The 18,441-nt window shown below is 55.6% G+C and overlaps 1 protein-coding gene across 1 annotated transcript; it reads left to right on the top strand.

The window, feature by feature from the left end:
- The first annotated feature begins 10,563 nt into the window (after window positions 1-10,563).
- On the top strand, window positions 10,564-16,481 carry PERM1 (PPARGC1 and ESRR induced regulator, muscle 1). Its single transcript, XM_086476275.1, has 3 exons — window positions 10,564-12,607; window positions 14,458-14,574; window positions 16,402-16,481. The coding sequence occupies exons 1-3, from the start codon at window positions 10,564-10,566 to the stop codon at window positions 16,479-16,481; spliced, it is 2,241 nt and encodes a 746-aa protein (XP_086332401.1).
- Window positions 16,482-18,441: the final 1,960 nt, after the last annotated feature.

The following is an 18,441-nucleotide window of genomic DNA, read 5'->3' as shown; positions in this document are numbered from 1 at the left end:
GTGGAGCCAAGCAAGAGAAGAGCCGGCGGCCTTTTTACCCAGCCAGGGATGATCCACCCTGTTTGCAGGAGATCCCCCTGCTTGGGAGCGCACAGAGTCGAGGGGCCGGAGCCCTCCATACCGGGAGGCAGATTTTCAGCTCCAAATTACATTCAATTAAGGAGCGCTAATGGGGCTGGATTTGGCCTGAGCAATAAGGGAGCGGGGTCAGTGCCGAACAATATCCTGTTGACATCGCTTCTGAGGAGCAATTCACCGCGCGAGAGGAGAAGGGGCCTTGCTCCTCAGCACAAAAACCTCAAAGAGGGCTTTGGCCTCCCCTCCTGCCCCCCCCCCAGCTCCATTATCTGACAGGGCCGCCGTGAGGCGCGTCGTTAAGGAAGAGGTGGAGGGGAGTGGGGGGGGCCCGGGGGGCCGAGTAGCCATTTTCCCTCTGGCTCGTCTGCTGGTGATAGCACATCCTCTTGGGGAGGGGGGGGGGGGGGGGCCGTGGGGGGCCTGGGGTTTGGATAACCTGCCTCATTAGTGGCTGTATGACATCATTATCTCACATTAGCGACACTCTTCCAGAGGTAATTGGGAAGCCTCTGGAATGGCCCCGTGACCTTTAATTAATGCAATGGGGCCTTTTCCTTGTGCGATTCCTCACTCCGCCTCAAGCAGCTGCTTCTTGTTAAGATGCCAGAACAGGGGAGCCCTGGTCCCATGCCGGGATTTTCTAAGCCTCTATCCCCCAGGGGAGAAATAAAAAGGTGCATGAACAGTCAGCTGCTGCCTGACTTGTTTCAGCCTCTGTTTTCACCAGCCCCTTGCCTGCTCCCGACTCCAGGCTGCTGCCTGGGCAATTACCTCCGGCTGCCCGGCGCGGAGCTGATTAGCTCGGCCGAGGCTCCCTGTGCTGAGGGTACCCCCTCAGCGGTGCCCGTGAGGGCCTCTTGCCCCACTGAAGGACAGGGATGGGGGAGACGGGGTGGCCCAGACAACAAGGCCGGGTCCTTTCGCTAGCAAAGGAAAAAAGGAAGAGCAGCTCTTTGTGTACCGCTGGGGAAAGGGCTTGGAGGAGGCTTGAGGCTTCCAGAGGTCCCCGAGCCGTGCGCTGTGAGGGGGTGCTGCTTTTAGGTCAGGTAATGGTCACAGCTGCGGACAGCACTAGCTTCAGATGGGGTAGATGCAAGGTAGAAATGCTGTATTTCTGCAGTCGTCTTGGCTATCGAAGCGAAGCGGAGTCCTACGCGCTGCTGCGAGAGAGGAGGTATAGACTGTGCTCCTCCCAAGCCTTTCATCTCCCTCCAGCTTTAATTCTGGTGCCCGCTCCTGTCTTTGCAGTTGTTATTGTCTCTCCAGCTTGGTCTTGACTGCTAAATCAATGGCCAGAGATTAGTCACTGGCAGCCCCAGGTAGCACAGAGGTTTCCATTAGTGCTGTGCATCTGGGCTGTCATTATTATTAGCACTGGTACTAGAGCAGCGTCTGGAGGCTCCGGTCCAGAGTGGTACTTTGTTGTGCTTGGCACAGTGCAGAAGGGAAAAGGGTGCCAGTGCTGATGTGCTGAGCAGGCAAAGGAGCTATTGCATCCCTGTCTTACAGCCAGGGCACTGAAACACAAGTAGAGAGAGAGTGAGGTCCAAGCAAGGTCACACAAAAAGGCTGGGGTGACCTAAAATACACCCCAGACCTTCACATCTACTTTCCAGTGCATGGGTCCTGGAACTGCCTTCTCTGTGCCCTCGCTAGTAAAAAATCTGACTGGAGCTGAAAAAGATAGTCTTCCTTATCACCCCAGGCCAGGATGCGCTACATTAAGTTCTTCTCAAACAGGCACAAGAATTTTTGCAGCATGCAAAGGAACTAAATAGCTCAGAAACACCCAGTCCCCAGTCAGAACCCAAATAACTGGTATGCAAATACAAATGCAAGCTGCACATCCACCCCACTCACGAGGAATAGGGGGAAGAAATACCTTATTTTCGGTAAGAAGGGGAGGAAAAAATGTGCACTTAAAACAGGATTCCCAGATGTGGTGTGAGGAGACAGGAAGACGGGAAGAAACCGCTGCTGTGGAAGGGTTTTGCTGGAGCGTTGTTTCAAAGACTGGAACAGTAACATTTCCTCAAAAGACAATAGCCTGATAGAAGGAGGTGGGTTTGTTTGGTTCTGCTCGGAGGCAGATTGATCCACGGCCAGCACACTGTGTACAGTATGCGTGTGCTTCGGGGTGGTGGGCTTTGTGCTGGAAAATACGGACCTCTGAACATGGGGTGGTGCAGCTGGAGCTGGATGCAGGAGCAAAGGCAGAGGAGGCTGCTGTAAGGAAGCTGCTCTGCATTCACGAAGGCAGCACACCCATCCAGCTCAAGCTGTGTGTGTGGGAGCTCCCAGACCTTGTTCAGGGGAGCAAGAACATGTTAGGGTGGCCGGCACTGACCTGACTTGTGTTTGAACAGCCACAAACAGGGAGCAAGTGCAGGTGAGGGCCACGGGAAGACCGGTCCTCTCCGTAAGATGCTACTGTGTTTGGATACGCCCGCTTGCATGTTCACAGCAGAGTTAAACGGTCCCAAATAACTCTCTGTCCCTAATCGCTGCCTAGGCTTTGCAGATAGGGCAGAGGAATCATGCCCAGATGTTTCTGTTCCCTGACCACAGGACTACAAAGGCATCCTACAGCTAAGATCGGGACTTGTGAAGGCCGGTTGAGCTGTCCCAGTCTAGGGGACAAGAGCAGCCTATAGGCCCCTGGTGCCAGCCAGGCTCTGATTTCTGATTTTGCCACCAAAACTGGGACACTGGTGATCACTGGAACATCACGTCCCAGCCCTGCGCTCCTGCGTCTCCTGTCACCTTGTTTGACTGTTCTCTCCACGTCCCGCACAGCTTTTCTCCCTTGCGCTGGGCTCCCTCAGCAGAATCAGCCCCCCTCGAAGGCAGGCAGCAGCTCTAGGTGTTACTGGGTTGTAATTAAGGCTTCTTCCTCTGTCCTGACTCAGGGTTTACACTTGCGGCTCTGCCCCAGCTGCTGGGAGGCCTCCAAGCACACACACTGCCCTAGGCACTCGAATGGATAATCAAGAACTGTTGTTGTGGTACTGGCCCAGCTCTAATCCTAATTTTGTCTCAGAAACCTCGGTAATAACCTTCAACCTGAGAAGATAAGGACCACTGGTTGTTATTCTCCTGGCCGTGATTCTCTGTGGGGCTTTTGTATTCAAAACGTGGAAACAAATTAACTCCCTGGAAAGAGCTATTCAGAGGATTGAGGCTTTTAATTCACAGGTGACCGAAGGCAGCATATTTCAAAAGCAGGTGAACGATGTAGTCAGGTCCTTGGGAGCCTTCGACTTGCAGGGAGCTTCAGCTTTTTTGACAGTGGCATTTGGACTGCTCAGGCTTTGGGGACCAGCCTGCGCAGCGCGATGTTCTGCGGTGCTGCTTGTTGGCACAGCTCGCTCCCCAAACAGCTGGCGCAGGTTTCGCTTACCCCTTGCTGCACTAAGCGGTGCCGGCACATCGGCGGGTGCTCTGAAAGCACTTTCCGTGGGCAGAGGGGGGGTACAGCTCTCCGTAACCATCAAGTGTTTTGGGATTCCCGCTTTACAGCCTCGGCCTTCAGAGGGTTAATGTCATCGGCTGTCCAAGGCTGATTTAATTCAAGCCAGACTGGAGGGCTGTACAAGGCAGCCTCCCCTGGAGCTGGAGCCTTTGCTCCGGGACTCTCCCGCGCTCGGAAGAGAGGGTGAGTGGAGCAGCCGTGTGCAAGGAGCTACCGGGGTCTGTTGTGCTTGCAACCTGACCTCTCCTTTGCACTTTGAAGCTGCTGACAGTGGGTGGGCTGAGATCAGTGGAGTGGCCGATACGCTGGGAGTTAGAATAACACAACCACGATGCCCTGTTCAGCTGGGAATAGGATCTGTTTGGAAGCGGGGGGGGGGGGGGGGGGGGGCGCAGAGCAGGGGTGAAGAACTCGGGACCTTGAGGACTGACAGAGTCCTGCAGATGTGGAACAGTGTGCATTTGGGGCTGGGGTGGGAGGAGAGGCCCTTTCAACCCAAAACATAATTAATCAGTGACTTAGACAGAAAATGGAGCTGTGGCTGCAGGTCCAGCTACCGTTGCCCTTTCGAGGCCCACAGCCAGAATGGGGAGGGGAGAGCTTTGCCAAGTTGACACTGTGAGAACGTCTCGGGTCCTTCTCTCTTTCCATGCCTCGTCCCGGAGCTCGCTCTTGCTCCCCAGGGCCAGAGCCAGCGTGCTGGCCAGCACTGCCTTCACCTCCGCTGTTCCAGCCCGAAACAGCCTCTGTCCTTCACATCACGATGTTGGGTGCAGGAGAAAAAGAACACCAGAGAGATGTGACACCACCTCATGCTCCCATGAGTTTTCCTTCATGCCTTTACCACACGGGCCTGAGGACCTCCTCATCCCACACTGGGATTGACCAAAATTCCTTTTTTTTTTTGCTAAGCACAGATAAAAGAGCTGGTTAAACCTCTAGCAGCGAGCTGAAAGTAGCTGATACAACGGCATCTGTCTTGCCCAGAGCCTGACCCCAGAAGCAAGAGGCTCAATCTCACTTGCTCCCGTGCTGAGATGGGGCAGCCCTCGCTCCTTCCAGTGCTACCTCCCAGCAGCGGAGGGAGCGGAGGTGGAGCGTGCTGGGCTAGGGGCCGTGGGAGCAGCGGGGGGGGCAGCCTACACACAGAGGGGTCCTGCCCTTGAGCCCCCCGCAGCCTCCCAGGAAGGCCAGGAGAGGAGATTCCCCCCCAGCTCAGCCTGCCGGTGGGAGTGTGAAGGAAACTGGATGGTGGGGAGAGGAGGCAGGTCCTGCTGTGCTGGTGGGGTAGGTGTAAGGGGTGGCTCAGCAATGCCCTGGGCTGCCTGCACCCCTCTGTTCTGCATACGAAGGAAAGCCCTGAAGGAAAGGCCTGAGCCAGCGCTCGGGTGTGGTGCCGGCCATGTGGGATGAGGAAGGCAGCTGCTTTGGTGCTAGGGTGGAGGTGCCAATGGGTTGTTTTGGTGCTGTCTGGAGGGTTTGGTGTGGCCCTGGCCTCAGGCCGTGCTGTGACCCCACGGCTGGGAGACTACTGGTATTGCTGCCTCGCATTGCAGCAGCACCTCTGAGCCCCAGCTCTCGGGGCGAAGCACCTCAGGGGTGCAACGATGGGCCAAGGCAGAACGGGCCTTACCCCAAAGCGCTCCGGACGGGTTGGTGACTGCGGAGACAGAGCTGCCCGCTGGCTCCAAGATTTGGCCACCCGCACGTGGCAGCTGGTGACCTACCTGCGTGGATCACTGAAGGTCTAACGTTGCAGCACAAAGCAGGACAGGCTTGCTGCAGAGATTCCCAACATGCACAAGGCAATGTTAGCAAAGACCCTGCTCTTCCAGCCTTACAGAACACGGCTTTTTCCTTTCCCCTAGAGGCACCACACCAGCTGGACGGGATGCTCAGGAGATGTTAGCTTCCCTGCACCCTTCCCTTCCAGCCTGCAATCCTGACTGCTTTAATGCTCTTATGGTCCTGATGTCCTGGACATCTAAGACCCCTTTTTTAGGATTAACATAGACCTGCGTGTCAGGAGGAGGTTAAAAAACAAGGGAAACTGCTAACTTTCTGGCTGTAAGTGACATCTAGTGGAAATGGCAGGAAAAATGAGTTCCACAGGTAAAACCCTGATCCTATTGGATTCAATGGTGAAACTGTGATTCTTGTAAGCTGGAACTTCAGCCCAGCAGCCTCTTTTCAGGACTTGTTACAAAAAAAACCCAAGTAGAATAGCTCTATTTGTCTGGGTATGACTGGCAGAGCGCTTGGCGTGCTCGGTTTGTCTCACATCAGCGAGCACCGTGGAAAGTGAGATGGCCGTGACACGATAGCGGTCACCTGGACTTATGTCTGCTGGTCCCGAGCCAGAAACACTACAGCCACCACCCACCATGCACCGTTACTGTGCTCTACTTCAGATTAGAACAATGCAGCGGGCTAGCTTCGCACTGCCAAGCTTCATGCCAGGTCAGGTTTTGCCTTTCCTCTGAACAGCTAGCAACAGCTCCTGTGGCTGTAGCTCATCCTGACGGGGTCTCTGGCTGTCCACCACGCCGGGGCAGGGGATGGTGGCCCCACACGCCCCCTTGGCTGTTCTGGCAAAGCTAGAGGGTTGCAGAACCTGCCCCTCAGGGATGGTGAGTCGAGGGTTATGGACATTGGGCCCTTCTGTGCCCTGTGCCTCTGAGGCAGCCGTGTGCCCTGTTTGCCCTGCCTCCTCTTTCTTGGCAGTGGAGGTGGCTGCCTGTTGCCACCCCTGCCCCTGCAGGAAGGGTCCAGCCAGCAGAGTAGATGTGGCCTGAGGCTATTCTTGTGTAGAGCAAAGCCAAAGCTTGCGCGGAAACCTGAAACCCAGTGAGACTTGGATTAGCAACCCGAAACTCAGGCCAGGATACAAGCCTTTTGGAAGAGCTTGGCAGAGTTTCAGGCAAGTGCGGGCTGAGTTTCAAGTCAGCTAAGGCTGACCTTTGAGTGAGCCCGCTGCTGGCTGCTCGGGAAGCATGGGCCTGAATTTTAAGAGAGCCTGGGGAGTGAGTTTCAGGAAAAAAAAAAACCAACAAAACAGTTAAAGGGTTTAGGCAAAAACAATGCAGCCCTCTTATGGTTTGGGGGTGATAATTCCTAGCCACTCACCTGCCCCTAAACCAGCAAAACCAGACGGGTGGTTACAGCTTCACCGCACTCTGAGTTTCAATGCAGACTTAACCCCTTCCTCAGCATGGAATAACTGTTACTTCCAGGCTTTTTCTGGGGTAGATCTAAATTCCCTCTTTGCTCTCTCCCCATCACAAGAGAGGTCTCATGGCTGTAGCAGTGCAAGGTTGAAGCTGTACCTGAGCAGCTCAACATTCCCTACTCCTGGACATGAACAGCTGAGCTATCCGTATGGCAGTTTGTACCCCACAGGAATTTATGGAAGGGGAGAAAATAATGAGATCGGGGGAGATCACAAGAGGGAAAGGCTGGTGTTGTGAGAGCAGAAGACCAGAGTCCAGGGATCAGCCAGAGACGCGCAGACAAGGCCACGCTATATCAGTGACCGAGGTTGAAGGATGATGATCAAGCCAAAGCAGAAGGAGGCATGAGAAAATGGCCACAAACAGAGCTGGCAGTGGGAAGGAGCAAGGGACAATGTAGTCTTGCTCCTGAAGCTGTGGACATACTTCTTTTCCCATTATGTTTTTTTTTTTTTCCATTGCTTTTCCTGCAAACTCATCACTCTCTTCCTCCCCTAACACACAGCATGTGATGGGTCTAGATCAGGGCAGGGAGGACGTGTTTGTAATCAGACCCACATTTCTCTCCATTGTCTGCATTGTCTCAGCAGTGAATTCAGCCCAAACCCCCATGCTCGTGAGGTTTTAGTGCTGATTTTAAAAGCTCTGTGAAGGTAGAATTTTCCCAAATGGAGTTTCCTGGAAAGGAAATTGCTTATCTTAGAGTATTATTCCATAGAGCTTTGATAGCTCCTTTCCCCCCTGCCAGTCTGTTGAAGTCCCTTTACACTGGGAGCAACGAATGTGGAGGCTGAAAGCACAGAAGGGGTCTTTATGCCAAAGGAAGTGCCCCTCCACTTTTCTTGCCTAGCTCCTTTTTCCATGCCCTTGATTCTGACTCTTTCTCCCCCACTGTGCCCTATGTTGTCAGGCAGAGAGGGGCCTCATCTGCTGCTTTATTTCAGGCCCTTCTCTAATTACACTTTGACATTAGTTATTTATATAATGTCCTTAATACCAAAGCGTCAATACTGGAGGTGCTGGGAGGTGGTGGGGAGACCTGTGCCCCCCTGCCCGTGGCTCGGCAGGTGGCATCCACCGGTCACGTTGGTCTGGAGGTGCTGGAGCAGCCCTGAAACACCCCAGCATCTGGCATCAGCTCCTCTAGAGCTGGAGCCAGGTATCCCACGGGGTCACGCACCACACACCAGAAGGTAATTGGACACGGTCTGTCCAGGCTGCAACTGCTGGATGCCCTTCACAGACAACGTAACGCCCCTTCTGCAGCTTGCATGGCTCGGGGCAGCGTGCCTTGCCCTTGAAGTCCAACGCTGCACTTTTATGGCCCACCCAGAGGAAGGCAGGGCAGCGCTAGCAGACACGTAATTTCCCCAAGGACGGTGTGTGGGCTTTACCCTGGACAGCTAAATAAGTACTTGGATGTCTCCTGCACGGAGACTTGTTTGTGTCTCTGAGGCCAGGGTGGAACGTGTGGTGGGGTGTGTGCAGTTCCTGTTGGGTTTGGTGTGTGGCTGCTCCAGCGTTGGTTTTAAATGTGACAATGATAACGCGGGCCGCCAGCCCACTGCTGGCTTCCAGTTCCGTCTCGCTGCCTCTGTCTCTTTTATGTTCTCTGCTGTGGTTTGCAAGGCAGAGTTTAAAGGCTTTTTTCTGACTAACCCTGGCTGCCGGACTCAAAGGGAAGGAAGTCGACTGTAGCCAAGAAAAGGAAGCCAGTTGGTTTCCCTTCTGCATCTGCGAGCGCGTGTGAGGGGGAGAGGGAGAAGGGTGTATCCAGATGAGAAACGAGATAGGATGGGAAGACAGCAGACCCCTTTCCTTCCATATTTTCTCGGCTCGACAAGCTCCCTGTGTGCGTCAGCCCGGAGCACGGAGAAAGGAAGCGTGTCCTGGTCAATATTTACCCGGTGGCGTGGGGCAGTGTGCCTCAGCTCCGGCTGCCGGTGGGCTGCACGCTTCTGGCTCGCTCCCGGGCAGTGCAGTGCGTGAAGGCAGCCACGACGGGGAGCTTCCTTCCCGCAGGATGGCCAGTGCTGGTGGGGCAGGGCAGGGCAGGGCAAGAAGCCCAGCTGCCCTCCAGCCTGTGGGGCAGGAGCTGGGTGCTGGCCCCCGGCTCCCTGGAGAGTGCAGTGGGGCACGGCCGGCACCCTGGCCCCGCCAAGGACCCTCAAGGTGGATGCAGAGCACGTGGATCCTTCTTGGCTCCTGAAGCATCTACACGACTGGCCATCTCCAGCTTGGGGTCTACAGCAGCCTGGTGACCAAAGGGGTGGCCAGAGCCTGGGGGCAGTGCTGGCCCCCCTCGGGGCAGCAGGGCCTGGAGCTGGGCTTGGGCTCCTGCTCGCGGACACGGTGCTGCAGGCAGCTACTTCAGGGCATCTATTTCTGGCCCCCCGGGACAGGGGAGGGCATGCAGTGGGAAGCAGGCTCCGGGGCTCGCAGGAGCCAAGGGCTATTTCTGGCTCTGGTTGCTGACCCGCCAGGCCACCCTCGGCCAGTCGCTTCCCCTCGTGCCAAGGCTCACCCTGAGACTCCAACCCAAGGCTCCTTCTGCCACCTGCACCAGATGCTCCTGAGCGGTGTGGGACGGCTGCCACAAGCCATGCAAGGTTTGTCACAAGACCGTGAACCTGGCTGTGATCTTTTGATGTAAATCTGCAGCAGTGCCCTAGGAGTGCTATCAATAGGCGAACGATGCCCCTGAGGCATGTTTTTTGTGACCCTAGAAATGGGTAACCTACAGACCAAGGCAAAGAGGTGGGTATGTTGAAAAAAGAACAGCCATTGCCATCCAGATGTCACGCTCTGCCTCGTGCTAAAGGCTGTGAGCTGGGACAGCCTGGGCCCCTTCTCTGCTGGCCAGTCCACGGAGCAAGCCCAGGCAGAGGGCAGAAGCGAGCAGTGGGCATCAGGAGTCGTCCCAGAGACCCCAGGGACAGAAACGCATTGGCTGGCACCCTCACGTCTTCCCCACCAGCTTCTATATATGGGCCTGCCCTCTCCGAACCCATCACATTCGGATCTCAAGTGACACACTGGGGAGGGAGGGGGGGTGGTGGCTATTTTTAGCCCCTGAATGGATCTGTGCTGGAGCCGAGCTCTCTGCCCCCGTCAAGGGTACAGCATCATGTTGTGCTGGGAGGATTTTCCTGCGTGGCTCTTTGAATGGCTCCATCACCGGCTTAGATTGTGGTACAGGTAGGAGGCAGCTTTGTGATCTCTCTGCTTCTTCTCCTACTGCTGGATCCCCGCTGCTGTTTTGGGCTCTGTTGCATCTCCCTCCCCAGAGCCACCAGTATGGAAGAGGCTGCTGTGGCTTGCTGAAATGCCCTCGTTTTGGACTGTGCTTCACGCATGATGCCGCGGCAGCAGGAATGCTCAAGAGCGTAAATCCCCTACTTTTTTAAACGGGTTGTAGGCAAAAGGAGTAGGAAAGGGGTATGAGAGGTGCGATGCTGCGGTGGAGAGAATCCCAAACCCTCTGCTGCTGGGCTCGGGGAGCAGCGGCACAAGGGACCTGAGGGGGGTAGTAGTGGTCTCTCTCACTGCTGGCTGGGTCACGGTCCAGCACAGAGATATCCATCCTGCTGAGTCTGCCAGGACCTGCCCTTGCCTCCCACTGCCTTCAGCTCGAAACGAGTGAGGATGAGTGAACGCAGATGGCAGGGAAGCAGGGCAAGGACCTGGGGGGGAAAGTGCCACGGGCATACACCTTGGCTGTACCTGCTGATGCTGGTGCCCCCTCCTCATGCCCTGATCTCCCCTTGCTTTGCTGCTGCAGGCATGGATAACTTCGAGTACAGCATCCAGCTGAACGACAGGGAGTGGGCTGAGTTCTTCTTGGCGTCGGAGGAATGCAACCTAGCGCCGGCCGCCCTGGCCACCGCCGAGGAGCAGTGTCTCAGTGACATTGAACAAGGGGACGGCGTGCCGGGGAGGGACTGCCGCGCCAGCACAAACGGGCAGATCGCGGCGAGGGTGGGCAGCAGGCCAGGGCCTGGCACGGGAAGCTCTGCCCCACGTGGGGTGCCCAGAGACGCCTCCCTGAGCTGGCCTGCCGGCGGGCACCTCTCTCTGCCGGAGCTTCTCTCGGGCAGCGAGGACGAAGCGGACCTGGGCTCGGTTGGCAGGTTTCTGTGTGACAGCGACAAGCCCGGCTGCCCGTCGTCCGCTCCAATGCCCAGCGTGCAGGGGAGGCAGCCCCCCTGTCCCCCCGCGGCCGCCCTTGCCAGCCCGGCCGAGAGCAGCCCAGGGCTGGAGGCAGCATGTGAAGCAGCAGCACCGCCGCCGGCATCAGCGTCGGAGAAAGGAGCAGCCAGCGACAGTCAGGCCATGGAGCCCGCCAGCCACCCAGCTGGAGCAAGCGCCCCTGCACAGGGAGGGGACGCAGGAGGGGAGCAGCCCCATGGCAGCCCAGTGGCGGCAAAACCAGTGGCTCCAGCGCAGGGCAGCTCGCTGGCACCAGCTGCCTCCCCGGAGGGCTTGGCGAGGAAAAGTCCTAGCGGCGCTTCCTGCTCGGAGCCTGGGCTACGGGGACCCCTGCGTGACCACCCCCCGAGCCCCCCAGCCCTGGAGACTGCACCCAGAGCACCCGGCTGCCCGGCGTGGGAGGAGGCGAGTGGGGAGAGAGCGGGTGCGGAGCCAAGGTCCCCCACCGGCTCCCCGGACGTTGTGAGGCGCAAGGTGCCAGGACAGCTGAGAAAGAGCCGCAAGCAACGTGGAGCCAGCGCCATCGAGGCAGCCCAGGGGGACAGGGAGCCTGCGGGGGCTGCAGCACAGGGGACTGGCGTACCCGTGAAGGCACCTTTAAGCTCGCCACTGTCCTCACGGAAGAGCAAAGGGAAGGAGAAGGCAGCCAAGCCAGCTCCGGTGAAGCTGGGGAGCGAGGAGGCAGGGGAGAGCAAACGGCTGGTGCCCAGCCCCGCCACCGATGAGGGCAATCCAGCCGTGAGCACTCCCCCGAAGCAGAAGGTGAAGGAGCCGGGGACACAGCCCCTGGGGAAAGCGAAGGCCACCAAGCATTCAAAGCCAGGGCAGGCTGGTGGCTTGGGCGTACGTGACAATGTGCCGGTGATCCCTGCCAGCGCGGCAGCGGCTCCTCCGGGAGAGGCATGCCAGGAGGTGTCGCAGAAGCCTCTCCATCCCAAGAGCGTGGCAGCTTCTGGAGGGGATGCTGCTGAGGGAGCTTATGGGGAGCCTGCAGCTGAGACCCCCAGGGAGCTGGGGCCCCCTTGCTTTGCAGCCGGAGCCTCTGCAAGGGCAGACACCCTGGACGTGACTTGGCCTGAGATGTACGACTATTTGTTCTGTGACTCCCAAGGGGAAGAAGAAGGAATGGAGAACTCAGTGGAGGGGGAGAAAACACCTTTGGAAAGGGAAATATCCTTGCCTGAACTGTATGAATATTTATTCAACGAACCAGAAGGAAACAGGAAAAAAGTCAAGGGTAAAGACAGGAAGCGAAAGAAGTTCAGCAGCGTGGACCACACTCAGCTGCAAAATGAGAATCCCGACTCATCTCCAGTCAAAGACTCCCTGGTTATCTCAGTCCCTGAGGTGTATGAACACTTCTTTCCAGACAGGCCTGGGAACAGGGTGGGCTGGACAAGGATTTTCTCAATCACTCCATCTTCCGAGGTGAAGAGAGCTGTGGGGGCTTTGAAGTCCCTCCTGCAAAGTCCAGTGCATCTCATCAGAGGCCAAGCCCCAACCCCCCAGGCTCTCGTGCGGAGAGGATCTGGAGAGAAGCTCCCGCTTGTCCCTCTGGCTCCGCTGGGAAGAGGCCAGATGCAGCCAGAAGGTTTGGACATGGCCCTTGCACTGACAGGTAAAGCACCGTTACCCCCTGCCCGCTGCAGAAGAGAGATGTGCCTCTGCCTTGGGTGGTCTTCCCTGCTCCCACCACCCCTCAGGAAGCCTGGCAGCCAGCTCTGGCCCTGCTGCAGCCATCTCCACTCCAGACACAGTGTCTTTAAGGCCGCCTTACAGATGGGAGCCTTTCGGTGGGCTCTGCCAGGTGTAGCCGGTCTGAAAGCACACTCCTGGCACATTCAGCTTGCCACGGAGCAGCCCTGGGCTTTAGCAGGGAAAGCGTGGCCAAAGCCACCGCCACGACGTGCTGTGTCACACTGGCCCGCTCGTGTGATGCTGGCCGGGCCCCACAGGCTGGCTCCTAGCGCTGCAGGAGACGTGGACAGGGAATCTGGGTATATTCTGTGCATAACTTGCTTTGCTCCCCGCCAACTCCAGTCCTGGGGCAGAGGCGGTCATGGCAGCATGCATGCCACAGGCTGAAAGTCAGTCTGGCCTGAAGTCCCTGTCCTAGGTGATTCAGTTGTCCTTCTGAATGGGTATAACTTACTGTGGATCTACCCTATTCTTTTGCACTCTGGCCAAGGGAAACTTGCTGAAGCGGAGAGCTGCGTTAAACATGGCTGGTGGTATTGCAAGGTCTGGTAGAGATAGGAATCCCCCACCCTAGTGCCATCCAGCTGCCTGCAGAACCACCTGCCTATATTTCTGATGGCAAGCAGAGCAGCAAAATCCTCTGTACCAAAGAACTCGTGCCCCTGAGAAAAGGTTGAGCTGCTGTCCTGTTAAGGCTGGGCTGATAATTGAGCTAATATTGGTGGGGGAGAAGGTGTGCATGGAATGGAACATGGCCAAGGCTTCCAGCTGGAAGAGGTGAAGGGGGACTTTAAAACTCAACGCTAATTTGAGAAACACCCTCCAGAGACCTCAGAGGTTGTCTGAACACGGGCTGTTACTGGAGGCAGCTAAGAGAAACAGGAATAGAGCAAATCTGACCCACTAGGACAGCCAGCGTATTTATCTTAAAGCTTATATGATGCTTACAGCCGCAGTGCCTCATAGATAATATTAAAACCAAACAATGAGTGAGTCATCCCAAAAGGTGCCTCAAAATAGAGCTTCCAGTCTGTTTGCACGGGAGAAAAACCCCTTTGCCATGGTCGTAGATAATTAATAAGCCAACTTTAATTAAAAGCCTGATCAAATAAACATAGGAGCAAAAATAACCTACTCTTGCAACACATCTTCAAGTTGTGCCAGGCTGGAACTCCAGCAGAGAAAGAAACGCAGAGCCCTCAGGGCTGTCTCCCTCCCTGGACCTTGCAGGCGGCAGGAGTGAGGTGGGATCTGCAGAGAGATGCTGAGCACTGGCGCTTCTCAGGGGTGTGCGTCTCGGGGCATTGTCTTGCAGGAAGGGGACCTTGCCCAGAGGAATTGCTTCCACCCCAGGAATTGCTCTCTCCTCGTTCTGTTCCCCAGATCCACTTCCAGCCACCGCGTAGGGGTGTGCTGGGAAGATATGCAGGGAGGCGGTGAGGAGGTCAGAGGTCCTGGAGGCATGTGGCTGCTGGCTGTGCCTCCCAGGCCCATGGGCAGCATTAATAAATATTTGCCTCGGGCTCTTAACAAAGTGTAAAACTGAGAGGGGTGAAAAATGTGCCCCTCTCCTTAGGAAACGTACCCGAGTCCTAAATAGATGTGTTTGACTTGACCAACAGTGAAAAAAGGTCTTCTGGGAGGGAAAATGGGTGACAAAGATGTATTTCTCTGGGGAGTGCAAGGGACTCACTGCCCCAGAGGAATTGAAGCCTGCTGTGGTAGGGGACGCATTGTAAAACCCTAAGCCTTGTGCTCTTCTTCTTGCAGGGAGGCCCGAGGCTCCGCTGGCGCTGACCCACAAAGACATGTGCCTCGTCTTCTGTGCCTTCGCATCCTGGGCAGTGAAGACCTCCGACCTGCAGGCTCCGGATGCCTGGAAGACCAGTACGTACAGTACCCAGCCTGGCGGGAGAGGGGTGGGAAAAACCTCGAGGAAGACAGGGCAGGGAGAAAGGCAGGGATGCTAACACACCTAACGGTGCCTGTGGGAAAATGCAGTCATTTTCCTGCTTTTCCAAAGTGTCCCGTTACTTTCTAATACCTTCTCTCTCCTATAGAAATGGCAGTCCTGATTCCTACTTTCTTATGTTGTCCTTTCCCCACACAAAGTGACTGCTGACTTGAATGGAGCCATAGGACAATGCGGTACTCCTAGCTTTGGCCCCGCTCCATCCAGCCTCTGACAGGGACCAGTACCAGTGTGTCAGGGGAAGAGAGGCTTCTTTAGGATCCCTGCTGGCTAGAAGCTGAATCAGGACCTCGAGTATGCAGGTTTAGACTCCTTCATCTCAGCTGGAACACATTTTTTTTCCTAATGTGCTGTAAAGGTATAATCTTTTTGCTAAATACAGCTTAGCTGGAGTATTATCCTGGTGCACTGAGTCCTGCAAGTACACGGAGCTCTGACAGTTCCTCTCCTCTCCAACCACAGCATTTGAATAACTGGTGCGGAGAGAGGAAGCTCGGGCAACATGAATTAGCTGAGCTGTGGCTCAGGGGGTGCGAGTCGCTGGATGAGCCGGGCATGGGACCCCTGGCTGCAGCAGCCGAGTGTGGGGTCCAGCCCACGGGCACTGGAGAGCCCCTGTGATGGGGTGAGACGCCGGGGCCAGGGCTTCCTGCTGTTTGTCCGGGGGTGGAATGTTCCCCACTAAGGTCACACAGGAAGCTGACACCCTAGGCTGAGAATAGCTCGTTAGCTAAGGTTGCTCAGGCAATCATCACAAGGAGCTTTTGGCCTGCTCCTGCTTGCCTTCTTAGTATTAGACGGTAGACGTGGCTTCAGAGAGGGTACAAAAAGCGGGATATGGGCCCCGTGCCCTCAGGATTGCATAACCCAGCGTGCGGCAAGCACTGGCCAGGAGGGGAGGTGAGAGACAGTCTGACATCCTGGACTAGCAGTTCTCTTTTTCTGGCTTTTTAGGGTCTAACAAGTTGAATTTCCCTGTCTATGTCCCAAGCTAAAACACGTAAATCAAGACCAAGTCGGAATTTAAACTGGGAAGTCCAAAGGCGTGGCTTGGGTTCCCAGTTTTGCCTGGGCACAGATCAAGGGAATTTGACCTCTCTTATAAGCCAAGCCAAAAACATTCGCTGAAAATACAGAGAAGAGCTTGATGCTGTGTATCATCTCCATTAGCTATTTTTCATATCTCTACATTTTCTGATTCTGGGTTTGGGGTATTTTCTTCTTTTTGGCTGGGATCAGGGTATCCACAGACAACCACAAAATGATATTTTTCTTGGCATCTTCCTGGTCCGAACAGAAACAGAAAATGAAGGGACTGTCCTGAAGCCCTGGTGAGATTTCCTACTGTGGCCCTCTCAGACCCATTACGTCTCCACATGAACCTGTGTATCTAACCACCCCCCCATCTCTACCACACGCATGACGTCTGTGTTGCGTTTCCCTGAAAAACCAGCAGTTTCTTGTGAAATGGTGGTGTGGTCTGTGTGCCCAGACTACAGGACTAGATGTGGTCAGCCAGGCTGTGGGCAGCTCAGGACTGAACGCTCTGGGAACAAGCACAGCATGGTGGGGATGAAAAGCGAAAGCAGGAGGGGACTGAGAAAGGGAGGGGAGTGACCCCCTCTAGGTCCCATGGACCAGAGTGAGCCAAGTAGCTTGTGATCTTCAAGTTTGGAAAAAGATCTTCAGGTTTGGAAGAAGCACCCAGACTCACTCTGGAAATGTGTTGGGCTCTTTTCCAGTGTTCCTGGCAAGTTTTGGCACGCTTTCTGCCATCCGCTACTTCCGAAGGCAGGTCAGAGAAGGACACCTCCGGACCTAGTCTCAGCGCACACCAGAGATGCTTCCCGAGGACAGGCGAGGACAGTGGAGGCAGAGGCCGGGGATTTTGTTCTTGGGCAGTGCGAGAAGCCTGGAGCCCAGCACCAAGACTTCTCTGGACCCATCCCTAAACGGGACAGGACATCACAGGAAGCAGGATCCTTCCGGTGACAGTCATTTACGACACGGTAGGCAGTTTGTACCTGTACTGGACAGGAGAGGAGCCCAGCGTGGGCTGGCTCTCTTCTTTCTTTGCACACTTCTTGCATACTTGTGCTATCTCCTAGGAGTAGTCACGGCGTCTGTTCCAGGGCGCTGCTTGTCCGTCCTCCCTGCTGAAGTCACCTGGTGGCAAAGGAAGGCACTGAGGTGGTGGAGGGAGGAAAGAGCAAAAGAAACCAGGAAAGTGCTTCGTTCCTATGAAAGGGTTGGGGTATACGTGAAGGAAGAGAGGAGAGAGCTTTGGGGAAGAGCTGCCTCTGTCCAAACATGGCGCTTTGCTAAGCGTCTGCTGGCTGCACGTGGCCAGCAGCTCAAGGGAGATGGAGGGGCCACTCACTTGGCAAGGGCCACGTCTCCCATGACCGGTTTGGCTCACTGCAGGAGGAGTCATCCTCTTGCACGTCACTCCAAGAAGTCACAGCTTGGTCTAACGGTTCAGGAGGCTGAGATAAGGTTCTGCTGGATGTGGCCGCCTCAGCCCTGCTGACCCAGAGCTGCGGGTGCGGTGTCTGTCGCTGCGGGTGAGGAGCACCCGCTGCAAGGACACATCTTGCTCCCGTAGGCAGAGGACGGGCAGGTGTCACACAGCCAGAGCCAGGGGAAGGGGCAGCCAGGAAGGGCCCTGCAGGAGGCTGCACGGGACAGAAAGGGGTTGCAGAGGCAGCAGGGAAAGGGTCTGAGCTCACGGAAGCCTCAGGAAAGAGCCCTGACAAGGACAGGGGCATGTTGGATGGGAGGAAAAGGTACGTGTACATGTTTAGCTCTGACCCTCACCAGATGAAGGGTCTAGGTGTATCACTTGTTCCCTCCGCTGCCTCCCGTCCTAGAGACATAGAGTTGGCTGGGAGGAGATGTCGAGTGAGGAGGTGCCGTGGCTGAGTGTGTAACCTTGTGGGGCTGGAGGGGACCCAGAGGGAAGGTGAGGTGAAAAATGAAAAGGAAGCGGTTCAGGTTCTTCCCTGTCTCTAGTGCCTTCCTGATCACTCAGGGGCATTATTTGTGAGGGTTCTTCTTCACTCCCAAGTCTGATAACAGCACGAATGTGAGATTTGTTAAGCATTTAGGGACCAGACCCACAAAGGTACTGGGGGGAAATCTGCCCGGAAAACCTGTGTGGATCTGCCTATGAGCTTTATAGGAACAGGCTGTGGCAATGTTTGTCTCACGAAACGAGAAGAGGTTTAGCTCTTTCCTTGTAATGCAGAGTGCCATGCAATTTTAATGTGTGTGGGGTTGTACTTAAGACCATGTATTATTGCTGATAAGAGAGCACACTGCACAACTGTCCAGTGAGATATGTAGCAGTAAATAGCAAGAGAGAGAGATGTACAGGCTCTATATGGACTATAGTAGCTGTATATCCAGTAAGAGGAGTTTTGTGGAGGAGGAGAACAGCTAAAATATGCTGGAAGCTTCTAATAAAGATCTATCTCATTTAACACTTTTGTGTACATTCCTGTGTCTACATTATGTGTGAAACGTTGAATGAATACCGAGTTTTAAAGAATAAGACATCAATCCATTATGTGGCTGTTGATACAAAACTGTAGGAGTTGGTGTGCTGGTTGAGGAGCCCTGGGGGACAGAGTATGCAGGGAGATGGGCTGCTTCTCCTCTTCTCTGGCTCAGTCCCCATGCCCACCCCTCTGAGACACACCTTGGCTGTTGCATGCCGTTAACAGCCCGATGCAGAGACCTCGGTCCTCACGCTTGTCTCAAAAGCCCTTGGGACCCGAGCA

The sequence above is a fragment of the Leptosomus discolor genome, chromosome 20 (genome assembly GCF_034619465.1).
Source record: "Leptosomus discolor isolate bLepDis1 chromosome 20, bLepDis1.hap2, whole genome shotgun sequence".
Taxonomy (NCBI): domain Eukaryota; kingdom Metazoa; phylum Chordata; class Aves; order Leptosomiformes; family Leptosomidae; genus Leptosomus; species Leptosomus discolor.
Note: the sequence above shows the minus strand (reverse complement) of the source record. Positions and strands in the feature narration are given on the sequence as shown.

Bases quoted from the DNA above. Each gene is read 5' to 3' on its own strand.
- PERM1 (XM_086476275.1), top strand. From the start codon at position 10,564: ATGGATAACTTCGAGTACAGCATCCAGCTGAACGACAGGGAGTGGGCT. The intron at 12,608-14,457 runs GTAAAGCACCGT...TTCTTCTTGCAG, and splicing joins CATGGCCCTTGCACTGACAG to GGAGGCCCGAGGCTCCGCTG. The intron at 14,575-16,401 runs GTACGTACAGTA...GCTCTTTTCCAG, and splicing joins TCCGGATGCCTGGAAGACCA to TGTTCCTGGCAAGTTTTGGC.